Source organism: Penicillium odoratum (genome assembly GCF_028828045.1).
Source record: "Penicillium odoratum strain IBT 22623 chromosome Unknown utg000001l_segment0_segment0, whole genome shotgun sequence".
Lineage (NCBI taxonomy): Eukaryota > Fungi > Ascomycota > Eurotiomycetes > Eurotiales > Aspergillaceae > Penicillium > Penicillium odoratum.
The window spans coordinates 3,776,337-3,790,593 of NW_026643143.1; the positions used below are offsets into that span (position 1 = coordinate 3,776,337).

Genomic DNA, 14,257 nt, shown 5'->3' on the forward strand with positions numbered 1-14,257 from the left:
TGCACTAGTCATCAAAATACTGGGGCATGTAATTCGCGGTTCCTGACAGGTCGAGGGTCACGTGTCGCGCGTTCCTGGCTTCCCCGAACTTTTTTTCCGAAAAAACAAGTGCAAATCAATCTGTCTTGATTCGATCAATTCTAGTGTGAATTGATTGTCGCCATGAGGTCTCCTTCCCTTGCACGGTTACAATACCGTGCGGTGTCTGGCCTGGCCAGATCATCCCGTTTCCAGTCTCAGGGCCTTCTGTACTCGCGATGCGCCTCCACGGCCGCTTTGCGGTCTTCCGCCGTCGCTCCGGCTTATCAGTCGGTTTTGAAGACATGGGAACAACGACGTAATGCCTCTGCTTCTGCGTCCGCTGTGTACGTATGAATATTCTCCCTGGCTTGACTGTGTTCTGATCTTTATTCGATAGCCTTGAGGCCGCCGCCGCCAGCCCGGAGACCCTGTCGCAAGCCGCCATTATCGACAACCTCGATCCTGTGGAGGCTGCTCGTTTGGATAAAGTTCGCAACATCGGTATTGCGGTATATACTATCTGATAACATGAAAGACGCTGGACCATCTCTAATGATCTTTCTACGATAGGCCCATATCGACAGTGGTAAGACCACTTGTACCGAGCGTGTCCTTTTCTACACCGGCCGAATCAAGGCTATTCACGAGGTCCGTGGACGTGACAGTGTCGGTGCGAAGATGGACTCCATGGATTTGGAGCGTGAGAAGGGTATCACCATTCAGTCTGCTGCCACCTTCTGTGACTGGGTCAAGAAGGACAAGCAGGGACAGGATCAAAAGTACCACATCAACTTGATTGACACCCCCGGTCACATTGATTTCACCATTGAAGTCGAGAGAGCGCTGCGCGTTCTGGACGGAGCTGTCATGATCCTGTGTGCCGTGTCTGGTGTTCAGTCTCAGACCATCACTGTCGACCGTCAGATGCGCCGTTACAACGTTCCTCGCATTTCTTTCGTCAACAAGATGGACCGTATGGGTGCCAACCCCTTCAAGGCGATTGACCAGATTAACACTAAGCTCAAGATTCCCGCGGCTGCCGTCCAGGTGCCCATTGGTGCGGAGGATCAGTTTGAGGGTGTTGTGGATCTGATCCGCATGAAGGCCATCTACAACGTTGGTGAGAGTGGCGAGACTCTCAAGGAGACCGATGAGATCCCTGACAAGGTCAAGGATATCGCTGTTGAGCGCAGAGCCAAGCTCATTGAGACACTTGCTGATGTCGATGACGAGATGGCCGAGCTCTTCCTCGACGAGATCGAGCCCACTGAGGACCAGATCCGCGGTGCTATCCGCCGGGCTACGATTGGTCTTAAGTTCACCCCTGTTTTCATGGGTTCTGCTTTGGCTAACAAGTCCGTCCAGCCTATGCTGGATGGTGTTATTGACTTCCTTCCCAACCCCTCCGAAGTGGAGAACCTTGCACTTGACAAGAAGCGCGACGAGGCCTCCGTCAAGCTTGTTCCCTACAACTCCCTTCCTTTCGTTGGTCTGGCCTTCAAGCTGGAAGAGAGCAACTTCGGTCAATTGACCTATATCCGCGTGTACCAGGGTACTCTCCGCAAGGGCGCCAACGTGTTCAATGCCCGCAACGACAAGAAGGTCAAGGTGCCCCGTATTGTGCGTATGCACTCCAACGAGATGGAGGAAGTTAACGAGATTGGCGCTGGTGAGATCTGTGCCGTGTTCGGTGTCGACTGTGCCTCCGGTGATACCTTCACCGACGGACAGCTCGGCTACAGCATGACATCCATGTTCGTCCCAGAGCCTGTCATTTCGCTTTCCATCAAGCCCAAGCAGAGCAAGGATGCTGCCAACTTCTCCAAGGCCATGGCCCGTTTCCAGCGAGAGGATCCTACTTTCCGTGTGACCTACGACAACGAGAGCGAGCAGACCATCATCTCCGGCATGGGTGAGCTTCACTTGGACATTTACGTTGAGCGTATGCGTCGTGAGTACCGCGTTGACTGCGAGACCGGTCAGCCGCAGGTCGCCTACCGTGAGACCATTGGTCACCGTGTTGAGTTCGACCACCTGCTCAAGAAGCAGACTGGTGGTGCTGGTGATTACGCCCGTGTCATGGGATGGATGGAGCCCACTGGTGCTCTGGAGGAGAACAAGTTCGAGCAGCAGATTGTCGGTGGTAGCATTTCCGAGAAGTTCCTGTACGCTTGTGAGAAGGGTTTCAACCTCTCTTGCGAGAAGGGTCCTCTCGTTGGCCACAAGATTCTTGGTACCCGCATGGTCATTAACGATGGTGCTACTCACATGACTGATTCCTCTGAAATGGCTTTCAAGAACGCCACCCAGCAGGCTTTCCGCAAGGCTTTCATCGAGAGTCAGCCCGCTGTTCTGGAGCCCTTGATGAAGACTGTGGTGACCGCTCCGTCCGAGTTCCAGGGTGACGTTATCGCCCTCCTGAACAAGCGTGGTGCCACCATCAACGACACCGAGACTGGTGTCGATGAGTTCACTATCTACGCCGACTGCAGTCTGAACGGCATGTTCGGCTTCAGCTCCAACCTCCGCGCCGCCACCCAGGGTAAGGGTGAATACACCATGGAGTTCAGCCACTACGAGAAGGCTCCTCCTCAGGTGCAGTACGTTGACCCCCTCCCTTATTAATCTCTTTGTACTAATCAATCTTTGCGGTACAGAAAGGAACTTATCGCCAAGTACGTCAAGGCCCAGGCCGACAGAAACAAGAAATAAGCCCATCACCAGATTCATCGTCCGGTCTGATCTCCACCCGCCTTCTCCCGACATGTAAAATTTATTCCCCATCACTCTCACCTGGCCCGGCGGGGCCAATTCCACTCTACAATGGAGATCAGGTACAGCATAGACTGTTGTTTTTCTATAGATCGGGCTTTTGTTCATTGTTCGCGGTGTTGCGTGGACTCAAAATCACTCATGTACTTTCTGCGTCATGGCACTATATCATCTCGCGCGGCTTTTTGGGATATGTACTTTAAATTATTAGATATTACTTTCTACTCTCCTGTCTGAACAATCCAATGTCTTCCACGTTGAATATCAATCAAGATTCCACATCCACATGTAGGTTGAAAGATAGATAGACTAATCATCATTGCTTGCATTCCAGAACACCGAACATATACAGCCCCTACCACACTAAATACACTTCCATCAGATAGAACTAAGACGAGTGCCACGAGATGGTGGCCGAATCATGCCAACAATGCGGCACCGGAGCCGTCAGCCACCGTGGCGTCACCTCCTCGTCCACCAAATTGACCACAGGCTTAAGTAAATCAAACGTACCCCACTCTCCCTCAAGCGTTACAGTGAAGGGGGAATCACGGGAGTAAATATCCGGGAATACCCTCTTCCAACCCCTCATCGCCACATCTAGAAGCTCAAACACAAACAACGATGCATCCATCGACTCCCATTTAAACTTTTCATCAACTCTCTTCACCACGTCAGGGCTATACAGACCAATCTCAGGATTCAAAGGGTATGCCGCTGCTGCAAGAAGAGAAGCAAAGACATGATATGAGCCCCCGTTCCGCGCACGGTCTCGAATAGACATCAACGCACCCAGCGCTCCTATAAGTCCCGTCATCATATCTGGAATGGGCAATGAAGGGAGAATTCCTCTTCCATCTGTATGGCCTATTGCTCGTGCTGTCACGTATGATGCACCTGAGGCTGCATCTCCCACTTGCTGCCACCCTGGTCGAGCGCTGAAGGAGCCATCTGGTCCGTAGCAGTTCTCTTCGACATAGACGATTCCCTTTCCTCTCTTTCCTGCCATTTCGAGGAGGTCTGGAAGACTGAGTCCATTCTTGGCGATGACCCCGGGACGGTAACCCTGGATGAAAATATCGGCTTTTTGAACGAGGCTCATTAATCTTTCGACGTCTTGATCTTTTTTCAGGTCGATGTCGATTGTTCGAACTCCCGCGTTGAGGGTTAGTTGAAGTGACTGGAGTTGAATTGTTAGCTGGCTAGCCGCTCTTAGCAATAGAGAGGATACTGACATTGATGTCAGGAAGCCTGCTGCAGTTGACACGGATGACATCCGCTCCAAGTGCTGCGAGGGTAGTCCCAATGACGGGTCCGGCGATGATCCGCACTAATTCAACAACTTTGATCCCCGCCAATGGACGCTTGTCAGAGGCTAGATGCGGCATGGGTACAGGAGGAGTTGATATAGCGTGTGACTGGAGCTTGTAGTTGACCAGCGGATGCCGAGATAGCTGCTTGCTCATCTCGGTCTCCCGCCATCCCTGTGGAGTGTAGACGATATTCCCACAAAGGCCCAGCTTGACCATTTTCATTTCCAATTCATCAGCGCCGAATTGCTGCACACACTTGCTGATGATATCATAAGCCTCTTGGGGTGTGCTGCAGGGCATTTCAGGATCCAATCCGATTGCCTTGAGAACCGGGATAGCATTCAGAGATCCATGAAGCTGGTACCAGACTCCAGGTGTTTTAGTAGGGTAGTTCGCAGTAGTACGAACTCGAAGAGGAGCTGCAAATGCTCCTTTCTCAAAGTCAGTCTTGTAGACAGCGCTGAGTTTACCGGCTTTCGTCATCTCGGGTATATCCATTCCATTCAACTTGACGAAACCAACAGTTCCAAGCCAAAGTGCAGCATGGTCTGTGTTGATTACCATGCGTTGGTGAGAACTTTCCTTCTCAGCCTCCCGGTCGTTGATTATTTCGTTTGCAACGATTCCACACATGGCGTGCAGTGCAGCTGCAATCTGGGGAGCTTTTATGGGCCCAGGAATTATTGGCTCTGCACTCCCTTCAAAGCTCACAGTTTCCCACTTTGCAAAATCCTGAGTAAAGCCTGGGGTGGCTTTGGCCAACAACTTGAAGATGCGACTGGCATCATCGGGTACTGGGAGGGGATTTGTGTCGATGAAAGAACCGGAACCATAGATTTCGGGGCTTGGAATGATATGAGCCATAGTGAGGTTGTATTAACAGAAGACTAGAAGAGAAAGGATGCAGTCAGGACTTCTACTACTCAAGATAGGGGTATTTATAGCAGATTTGAAAAGACCTAGTCATTTCATTTTCTTCTTTCTCATGCTACTCTTCATTGTCTACCCAACCGGATTCTTCAAGATTGCGGGGTAAGGTATGAATGTTTCTTGGAAGCAGTATATCATGTTGATCCAAATTTTACGCTGTTTTACCGTTTGAAGTCATTTTTCAGTTGTGGTCATTCCTTGCTACAATTCCACCACCAGCATTACAATGAGGAATTTACCCTTTACGGATATTTCTTTTTACGGATATTACTACAAACAGTTTAGCTGCCTTGGATTTGATTGGCCGTTATAGTCTCCGCTTGTCTACATGTATGAAGTGGACCTTATCAACATGAGTTTCATATTCATTCGAAGTGGAGTAAGAATGGAGAGGTGATAGAGGAAGAAGCCTGATGTCAATCTCTCATCCATGGAGCTTGTATCACATGGAGGAACGATATTCAGCGACTCTCAATGCTAGGTTAAATCAACGAATCCGGGATTCAAAATCAATTGAACATTTTAGCTATGTTGTCTACCCCTCTACTACTTGGGTACACTGCAGACTTTTTGGACATACATTCGAAACCTCGACCAGATTTTTGGTTCTTTCCCCCTTCTCCTTCCACTTCATTTTTCTTCTCTTCTCCTTTTTTCTCTTTATCTTCTATTCCGCTATGAATGAGTTTGGAGAGCCCTTTGGCCCTTTGATTAATACGGTACGAAAGAAGGTCGAATACTGGATAGGATACCGAGTAGAAGACTAAGTAGGAGACTGAGTAGTAGATATATTAGGAGGTGAGGTCTAAAACTGGAAAGCCTCTAGTTCACCGTTACTGCAGGACACTATACCGCCCGTAAGTACTCCACCCAGCACCCCGCATCCATCTTTCGGTTATATCTCCTTAATGAACGGGGCCAGCAATGCCCGTGCCCCCCAGTAAATGCAAGCGATGCCAAGAAAAGCAAATCAAGGTATAACTCATCCGGAATTGTTGAAAGTCATCTGATTAGTCATTAGTGTGATGAAGCCCGGCCAAAATGTCACCGATGCACCAGTGCGGGGATTGAGTGTCCTGGCTACGCGCAGCACAGATTTGTGGATGAAAATTCAAGATTGAGACGGCGTTACGGCAAGGGAAACCGAGCTCGCAATGAGAAAAATACGTCGTCCTATCACAAGAATGGCTTTTTGTCTTGGCGAGTTGGAATGCAATATCGAAGAAGCACTAGATCCGTGAACCCCAGCCGGGATATCACAAAAGCACGAGACCGCTCTTTTGTGCACTCCGAAGATTCGGCATTACAGACGGCAGAGCATGCGACTGCCTTTGAAGATGGAAATGATGAGACAATATTGGAAAGCGACCAGCCATTTGTTTACCAAACTGATCAAGGGCAGAGTGGGACAAGACTGAACCACCTACAAATCTCTACCTTTCCATCGATTTTGGAAAATTCTGAAAGTTTTGGCGATGGGCAGCCCACGGAGCGCTATCTGCCACACCCCGGAGATCTCTCTCAACAAAATGTAAAGACCAGGCCCGATGAGACTTGCTCAGACTTTATCGGGAATGAATTTGAGGTTCAATACCTTCTTCGACATTATTCTAATGTGATAGGTCCTTGGTAAGGATTAAAAACACCTCCCTATAACGATTTATTGACCGGAACAGGCTGGATTTGTCAAACTCGGATCAATTCTTCACGGTCCATGTGCCGATTCGAGCGAATGACAACTTGAGCCTCAAATATACAGTAGCCGCTTTTGCAGCAAAGCACTTGGGAAGAGTCAAAAGTAGTCGATCTTCTTCGAGATTCGATACCTCGACAGGACTTGCAAATATGAACATACAAGAAAATGGTGTACAGATCGATTGGTCCCTACGAGCTGAACATTATCACAAAATGGCAACTGCCGAGTTGAGCCATATCACATTAAATTCTTCCCTCTCCGGTTCCAGCATGGCAACTTCTGTCCGTAAGTGGATGACATCGGATCATGGTTATCATAGCTTGGATTTGATTGAAATCCCACGTGATGTTTCCAAATTGCGAACAACAGAGGAGCTACTTGTATCACTTGTGCTTCTGACGCTGTACAAGTTGATAGATGAAAATGCAGAAAACTGGCCGCAGTAAGTTTCCCATTCTTTTTGAATCGTCCCATTCCCTCATTCTTATCTTCAGGCATTTGTCTGAAATTGGGCCACTATTTGAAACTATCCAAAACTTGCACACCGACCCAAGTCCGATCTTCTCCCTTGGAATCCAAGCGGCTTTCTGGACCTTTGTTCGACTAGATCTCTTCAGCTCCTACTTTAACCGATGTACATCCTATCTCGATCCAGAAAATCTGACACTATGGCGGGCCGCGGGAATAAAAATCGACGACGGAGGAGGATTCCAACTCCCACTACGAGAGGGAGGCTTGATCCAAGAGTATCAGGCTGCCAATGTGGGATTATGGCTGGTCTTTAAGATAGTCAACTTTCTCGCGAAGCAAAAACAAGCACAAATGGCCCGATGGGTTGGATCACCACCTATAAGCCTGGACGGCCGAAGCGTTCAATCTCCCAACCAGCACCCATTTCCCGACCCAGCAGTCTGGCTACGTCTCTGTTTTGAGCTCCAGGCATGGTTCGATTCACTCCCAGAGACATTTCGTCCGTTTCTACGCACCGAAGAGCCAAAGGATCCTTCTACAATTGAAAGAAAGCCCATACCTGAAATATTCTACGGCCGCTCAGCCTGTGCTGCGGCAATACAGCACTACCACTTTGGACGGATAGCGCTTCTTCTGAACCAGCCTATGGATCCGATCAATAGTCTGAGTACCTCTTTTGATCGACTGCGCGGGTAACGAGAGGTCTCTAGAGAGGTTGAGTTTCATACTCGCGAGATTTGCGGCATCGCGTTAGGCCGTCCACCGGATACTGTGCGGATATTCATGATACCAATCTTGTTTGCTGTTGGGCAATGTTTAGAGAATCCAGATGAACATTTATTCGTCGTGAATCTTTTGAGATCTGTGGAGACGGATCTTGGAGGGGCCACTGATTACACCATTCAGAGGCTGCAGGCATTTTGGAGCAGTTGGCACCGCAAATGACCACTCGATCCAACTTTTTCCGAACTTATTCATTGTACTCAATGGAATTTGAATGCGTGTTGTGTGTAATGAGGAGCTTTCAATAGAAACCAAACCATCCAAGTTCCATAATGAAATATCGGCACATAAAGCATAGATAATTTCTGATTTTGTTACTTGTATAGCTACAAGGGCCTAGTTCGTAACTAATAGTAGTCTAGATATCTTCCCATCTTCAAAATAGTTGATATATTTTGATTGTTTTCTATTTCAATTTGAGCTCTCTTTCTTTCATGCTGATGCTCAAAGCCAGCTATCCCTGATATCTTGCGCGGTAAATTCCATTTCCATGTTCTCAATCTAAGATGAATAAGTCAGTTTCAATCACAACATCGATGAAAGGGAAAGAACAAGAAGCAAGCCTCCATAATCCGAAGACGAATAAGATACCGTACTATCGATACGCTGTATCATCGGCTGTCCCTGTATCTGTATCATTTCCTGTTTCTGCAAACGATTAGTCCCTGAAAAAGAAACCGAATTCATAAGCGAAGCAGGATCAATAATCTCCGCTGCAAATGACGGAGGCAGAGCCCCCGTATTCGCCATTAACGCTCTCCTCTCCGCGTTGGTAAGCATTGTAAGATCCTCACTGATATTAAATGACCAGCAGACCGTCCTACTAGACACATCGTTCGCACTCTCGATTCTACGGCTCGGCTCGTCATACAGGAAGTAGGGCTTTTTGAAGGAGCGAAGAGGTTTAGGGGCGGGGACTTGGTACCAGGAGTTTCGCTTCGGTGTTGGCGTCTGAGGTGGTTCGCACTTCGTGGCCGAAGTCCGAGAGGGAGTACGGAAGATGGAGGGAACTGTGATCCTGGGACGTTTGGGTCGAGCTTTCTTGCTAGATGAGCTTGGCTCGCTTGGCTCGCTGGATTCGGGTCGGTGTTTTCCGGAGCAGGAAGTTTTGTCGCCGAGCTGGGAGGCTCTAATCTCCCATAGTGGTTTATTTTCTTCGTCGCGGATTTGGTAGTGCTTCAGTAGAACCAGGGCAATATTGATGTGGGGTTCTTGGTTGTTGGTCATCTGGGTTAAGCGGCCGTCTAGATGCTCGTCTCGGTTGTACAGTACGCTTTCGAGGAATTCTCCGATGTTGCTTGCTGTGACACCCATAATGACCCACATTGTGAGTATCTCGCGAAGATTGCGTACGTCGTCGAGGTCCCAGACTACAACATCTGTCCAATATCGGTCACGCTTCGGTGTCTGTGTCTGAGTTGGTAAGTTGTATATCAGCGGAAATCCAAAAACTAAGAGACTTGTTATCAGTACTTACGCTGATAGGTTCACAGATCACCCAGTTTCGATCCTGGATAGGGCTGGGCGAGGGAGTGGTGTCTGTTGCTTTTTGTTTTCCTTTGCCTGAACTGGGTGTGCAGTTGGCGGGGGATTTCTTCTTCCCCATAACGTGTCTTTGATCGGATGCTGGGGTTGGAGTAACCAATTCAGATGCTGCACACCTAGTGAGAGGGTTAGTTGATCTGCGGATGGCACCGGTTCTGGTTGGAAACGAGCGAAGTTGAGCTGAGTGGGTGGTGAGCTGAGGATCGTTCATCAGGAAGACGTACCCAGTCTAAGACTAGATAGAGAGGCATCAGATTGAAATTCAGATTGATTCAGTGTTTGCTAGTCTAGATCTAGTGGGGGAAATAGAGCTGTAACATGGACACCTTGTTTCGTGGGAACACTGGAGACTATATATGCGGGTATACCACCATTTTTTAATGTTTCTATTTTCGGTTGCATACAAATCCCAAAGGACAAAGCCAGCCCGAGGAGCGTATTTCATTCTTTCATCTGTAGATTGAATATAATTGTAATGATGAAAGAATGACCTTGGAATAGCACAAAAGAATGTTGCCTCGCATATCAATAAGCAGTCATTAATGCAACATCTTTGTTGACTTTGAGCCATTTATTTGATATAGATGTTTGGTTAGAGCTGAAAGGTGCCAGAGGGCAGTGTATGATGAATATCTAATTAATCATTGCAAGAAAGCATAGAAAGACATTATGTACAATAGCGGATACGTCAAAAGCTTCATTAAGACAGATATGGTCGTTCGTGAGAAGTGAAGTAGAGGCCAGCAGCATCAGGCCGTAGGGTATAAGTAAGCACGCTATGCAGGAGACCCGGAATGGAGGCACCTGTAGACGAAGACATGGAACATGGAATGAAATATGGCACCATACGAGTGTCTCATAAGCTGAAAAGGAATCAGAGCCAAAGGATCCACCGTGCACCAGAAATGGCTCCTCGAAACACACCGCGCACTAATTTGAAGCCCATAACGATTAGCCAGACCCACCACAGCATGCCAACAAGAGCCCATTCGAGTGCAACGAAACCGGCACGTCGCACCCAGCGCAATCGGCGGCGACGCTTTCGAAGACCTCGATCAAGCGCATCGCTGAGTGATTTCACGGCCAGCGTGCTGGTTGTATTGAGTTGAACACACAAGTTCTCGGCTTCATCAGCCGTGGCTCGAACACGAGGCGTCAGGTTTTGGCCGATGAGAATTTCCAAGTCTTTCAACTGGGAGTGGAGAGGTGAGGAGGTAGTGGTTGTGAAGTGATGCATGGATTGCTGGAATGAGTATTGAGTCATTTCAAACCGGCGCAGGAAATTCTGAGCGGCAAGGTCAACTTCACCAATCCTGGTTACTCGGGGGATAGATGCAGTGGAACCCATGGAGCTTTGAAGCCAATGGGGAGGTGGGTCGCGCACACTGTGCGCTCGCCGGATGATCTCCCGGGCTTTAATGCCGGACGATAGGAGAAGGGTTCGGGTTCTTTCAACTTCCGCCCTCCCAGGAATGCCGGAGTCGTTCAAGGATTGCAAACTGCGGCCTGAAATACTCCAGGCACGGGTAGAACTTGAAAGAGGTAGCCTTTTCTTTGTCGGAGATCCAGGGGAAACCTGAGCAAGGCCAGTGACAGGGGGGCGAGTGAGGCTGAAAGGGACCGAGCGATCCTTGATTTCGTGCGGCTTACGACCACGGCTTGCACTCAACGCAGGGCCGAAATCAAGGGTTTTGCTTCGGGATAAACCTGTTCTCTTGGATGCAGTGCCACGCTCCTGAGGACTGTCAAAGTCCACTGCTTCACTCTGTCCGCTTCTTTCATCTTGTCGCAACGGGGATGTGAAACTTGGTAACGTCGGTATGAAGCTTCTAGACGGAGTTCCCTTCTCCGACTCCCGACGAATAAGGCGCCCAGGCTCATCTGCAAGATGGCGCCGCAGAAGACCCTTCCGCTTATCCAATCTTTTTTCTTCTTCGTCGGAATCGCTAGAGTCAGATGCAAGCGTGTCCGCAGACGAAGATTTGCGGGAGTCAGGGGGTAAATCCTTCTTCAAAATAAGATCTCCAACCTTGGAAACTTCATTCCCAACAATCTCTGCTATCCGACCAGGGCCCTTGAGAATCCCACGCAGCTTAGACTCGCCGGAATACTGACCCTTGCGTCCTCTGTAAGAGTCCACACGGTGACTTTCATTCATACCGTCATCATTATAAACGGAAGACACAATATCGGGAAGAGGGCTTGGCTCAAGCCCCGAGGCAATTTCGGCTTGCTCAGATGGAGGCGACAAGGGATTAGACGTCACACTGTCCAGCTGCGAGTCCTCGGCTCCGTTCTCTCCAATATCTCGGTCTCCTTGCTTGCTCTTGCTTCGTTCATGGCGCGCGACAATCTTGTGGCGGAGACCTTTCTTGGCAGGCGAGGGAGACCGACTCGAAGGCGGGGACAAATTGACAGCGATGCTGGGAAAGTAACTAGCTTGAGCAGGAGAATTGGGAACTGAGCTGTCCATTCCCTCTAAGGAAATTCTTGTGTTCAATCGATCCTCAATGCTTCCAGCCGAAGACAACGAAGCTTTTCTGGCAGCATAGTTCCCTTTCATAGCTTTGGATGTGTGTGCTCCAGTTGCGGTGGATCTTTTGCGGGATATCCGAGATTCGGATGAGTCTGCCAAACTACCGTGAAGCAACTTTTCAAGGTCCTTGCGCGAATGCTCCAACGTCGAATTTTTTCGATCCACCGACTCGCGACGCTCTCGACTGGAATCACTGGAAACGCTACCTGAGCGCATTTTCATCTTATCCCACCGTGAGCGCTTCCGCGAACTAGAAGCACTACGGCTTCGCAAGCCTTGGGCATGGGTTTGAAATCTGTGTCTTTGACGGCCCTGATTCAAGCTCTTGAACTCAGCCGTGCGAGCAGGATGAGAACTCGACATGGATGTATGCCTAGAGGAGTGTCCATCGTCTGCAAAGTGTTCCTGATTGACCGCCAAGTGCTCTTTCTGCGCAGCGGCGAGCTCGGCCTCGGGATCCAACAATGCGAGCTCCGCGGGGTCTGGGTAGATCTTGTTACCATCCTTGTCGACGATCTTGGCTTTGTTAGATAAATCCTCAACCCAAGCAACATCTGCGATTAGCTCTGCCGGTGATATCTTCCAGTCAAGTCGCAATCGAGGCGCTTTCACGCTATTTGTACGGCTCACGCGTCGCAAACTCGATGGTGGCGACGTGGCGAGGATTTCCATGTCCTCAGGATCTCCCTGGGACGTTTGCCAGTGGCTTTGCTTGAAAGAAGGAAGCTTGATAGATTGTGTTTCATCGTAGGTCTGGTGATTGTACTGTTCTTCGATGGTGCTTATCCAATCATGTACCTTCCCAGTATCATGCCAACCTTCTGCCTCTGCATTAATAGGACACTTTTCCCGATATCTGATTCTTCTGTTTCGGATAATTTGCAAGGGATTGTAGCCCCGATGAGCTGCCGACCTCTGACCCGAATTTGACAAAGAATCTACATCGTCAGTAGCCGGACCGTTCCGAAGAGGGGGGAGCAAAGGAAGCAGTCGTAGGTATTCATGAAATAGGTCGAAATGGCGGCGAGCCTTCTCCGCACGAGCAAGGGTGCTATCAGAGAACTCGTAGGCCCGGGTATCATTCACTACAGCAGCTGGTAGGAACTCTACCACTGGAGACTGGCCACCTGACTGTGGCGCACGAGACAACTCGTTTGGAAACTGGGTATAATTGCGATGTGACAAGTCGTACGAAGCACGATTTCCGATTGAAGATGGACCCTGTAGGTCCACAGGTCCCGTGATAGGCTGAGAGACAGATAATGGCCTGCGTCCATTAGATCCCACAGGCATTCCAGAAATATTCCTCCTTCGAGATTCATTCAAATTGAGTGCCAAATTTACAATCTGCAAGGAGTCCCTATCAAGCCCCCTTGTATTCTGTTGCGTATCATGCACTGGTGGCTCGGCTGTTGAAGAGCTTTGAGATCGTTGATCATCAGGGGGCGGTGTCGAAGTCTGTAGGGTCACTGTCGGTGTTGTTGTTGCAGCAGCAGCTGACTCGGAGGCGGAGTTCTTGTGACGATTCCATCGAAACCGAGATCGCTTCTTGGGTACGACGATACCAGGATCGGGGGTATTTCGTCTCTCTGGAGGCAGAACCGATGGACGCGGGTGCTGCGAACTAATCCTGGTGCTATTGGATCGAGGCAAGGAATCCAGCAAGAAGCCACCCGAGCTTTGTGTTCTGCGTGGGTTCAGGGTTCTTCGATCCCCATCGCGGGAACTGCTGCCTAGTGTAGTCCCTTCGAGCTCTCCACTTGTTCGGCCATCACTTGGTGGTATAGCTCGTCGTCCGAATGAGCCATAGGATCGTTGATATGGCGATCGTCTGTCTTCGGACATGCCATACTGTTGGTCATTCGCCGGGGACCCTGAATCCCGCTCGGGAGGGTGATCTGCTCGCGACGACATCAAAGCCAGGGGGAAGGGCGAGAGGTGTAGATTGCCACGCCCTTTGGGGAGGCAAAAGGCATGACTTGTTAGCAAATATGAATCATGGATACGAGAAAGAAAAGGTCAAGTTCAGAGCCAAGAAATGTGACACTGGCGGGACCTAATGCTAGGGTCTGCAGGACGTAATGATCTACATCGTTGCGCGTCGAGCTTATCTAAGCACTTTATACTTCGGTCGCCACTCAAGTGCTGGTTTGGGGAAAATTGGGGAACATGCATGTGGGTGATTATTGA

General features: G+C 49.4%; 5 protein-coding genes across 5 annotated transcripts; 2 read left to right on the forward strand and 3 right to left on the reverse strand.

Annotated features, from left to right (window-relative positions):
* Positions 1–162: 162 nt before the first annotated feature.
* On the forward strand, positions 163–2,733 carry N7520_001442 (elongation factor G; the record flags this gene model as incomplete). Its single annotated transcript, XM_057135377.1, has 4 exons — positions 163–365; positions 419–530; positions 592–2,621; positions 2,679–2,733. 4 exons carry the CDS (start codon positions 163–165, stop codon positions 2,731–2,733), a joined length of 2,400 nt encoding a protein of 799 aa, XP_057001313.1.
* Positions 2,734–3,181: 448 nt separating this feature from the next.
* Positions 3,182–4,970, reverse strand: N7520_001443 (Succinate--hydroxymethylglutarate CoA-transferase; the record flags this gene model as incomplete). The annotated part of the gene is made up of 2 exons (XM_057135378.1): positions 3,182–3,973; positions 4,029–4,970. The coding sequence occupies 2 exons, from the start codon at positions 4,968–4,970 to the stop codon at positions 3,182–3,184; spliced, it is 1,734 nt and encodes a 577-aa protein (XP_057001314.1).
* A 990-nt stretch (positions 4,971–5,960) lies between these two features.
* On the forward strand, positions 5,961–8,148 carry N7520_001444 (Zn(II)2Cys6 transcription factor domain-containing protein; the record flags this gene model as incomplete). The annotated part of the gene is given in 5 exon segments (XM_057135379.1): positions 5,961–6,011; positions 6,058–6,665; positions 6,713–7,174; positions 7,227–7,895; positions 7,914–8,148. 5 exon segments carry the CDS (start codon positions 5,961–5,963, stop codon positions 8,146–8,148), a joined length of 2,025 nt encoding a protein of 674 aa, XP_057001315.1.
* A 282-nt stretch (positions 8,149–8,430) lies between these two features.
* Positions 8,431–9,592, reverse strand: N7520_001445 (uncharacterized protein; the record flags this gene model as incomplete). Its single annotated transcript, XM_057135380.1, has 3 exons — positions 8,431–8,487; positions 8,665–9,399; positions 9,464–9,592. The coding sequence occupies 3 exons, from the start codon at positions 9,590–9,592 to the stop codon at positions 8,431–8,433; spliced, it is 921 nt and encodes a 306-aa protein (XP_057001316.1).
* Positions 9,593–10,405: 813 nt separating this feature from the next.
* On the reverse strand, positions 10,406–13,981 carry N7520_001446 (uncharacterized protein; the record flags this gene model as incomplete). Its single annotated transcript, XM_057135381.1, has 1 exon — positions 10,406–13,981. The coding sequence occupies one exon, from the start codon at positions 13,979–13,981 to the stop codon at positions 10,406–10,408; it is 3,576 nt and encodes a 1,191-aa protein (XP_057001317.1).
* Positions 13,982–14,257: the final 276 nt, after the last annotated feature.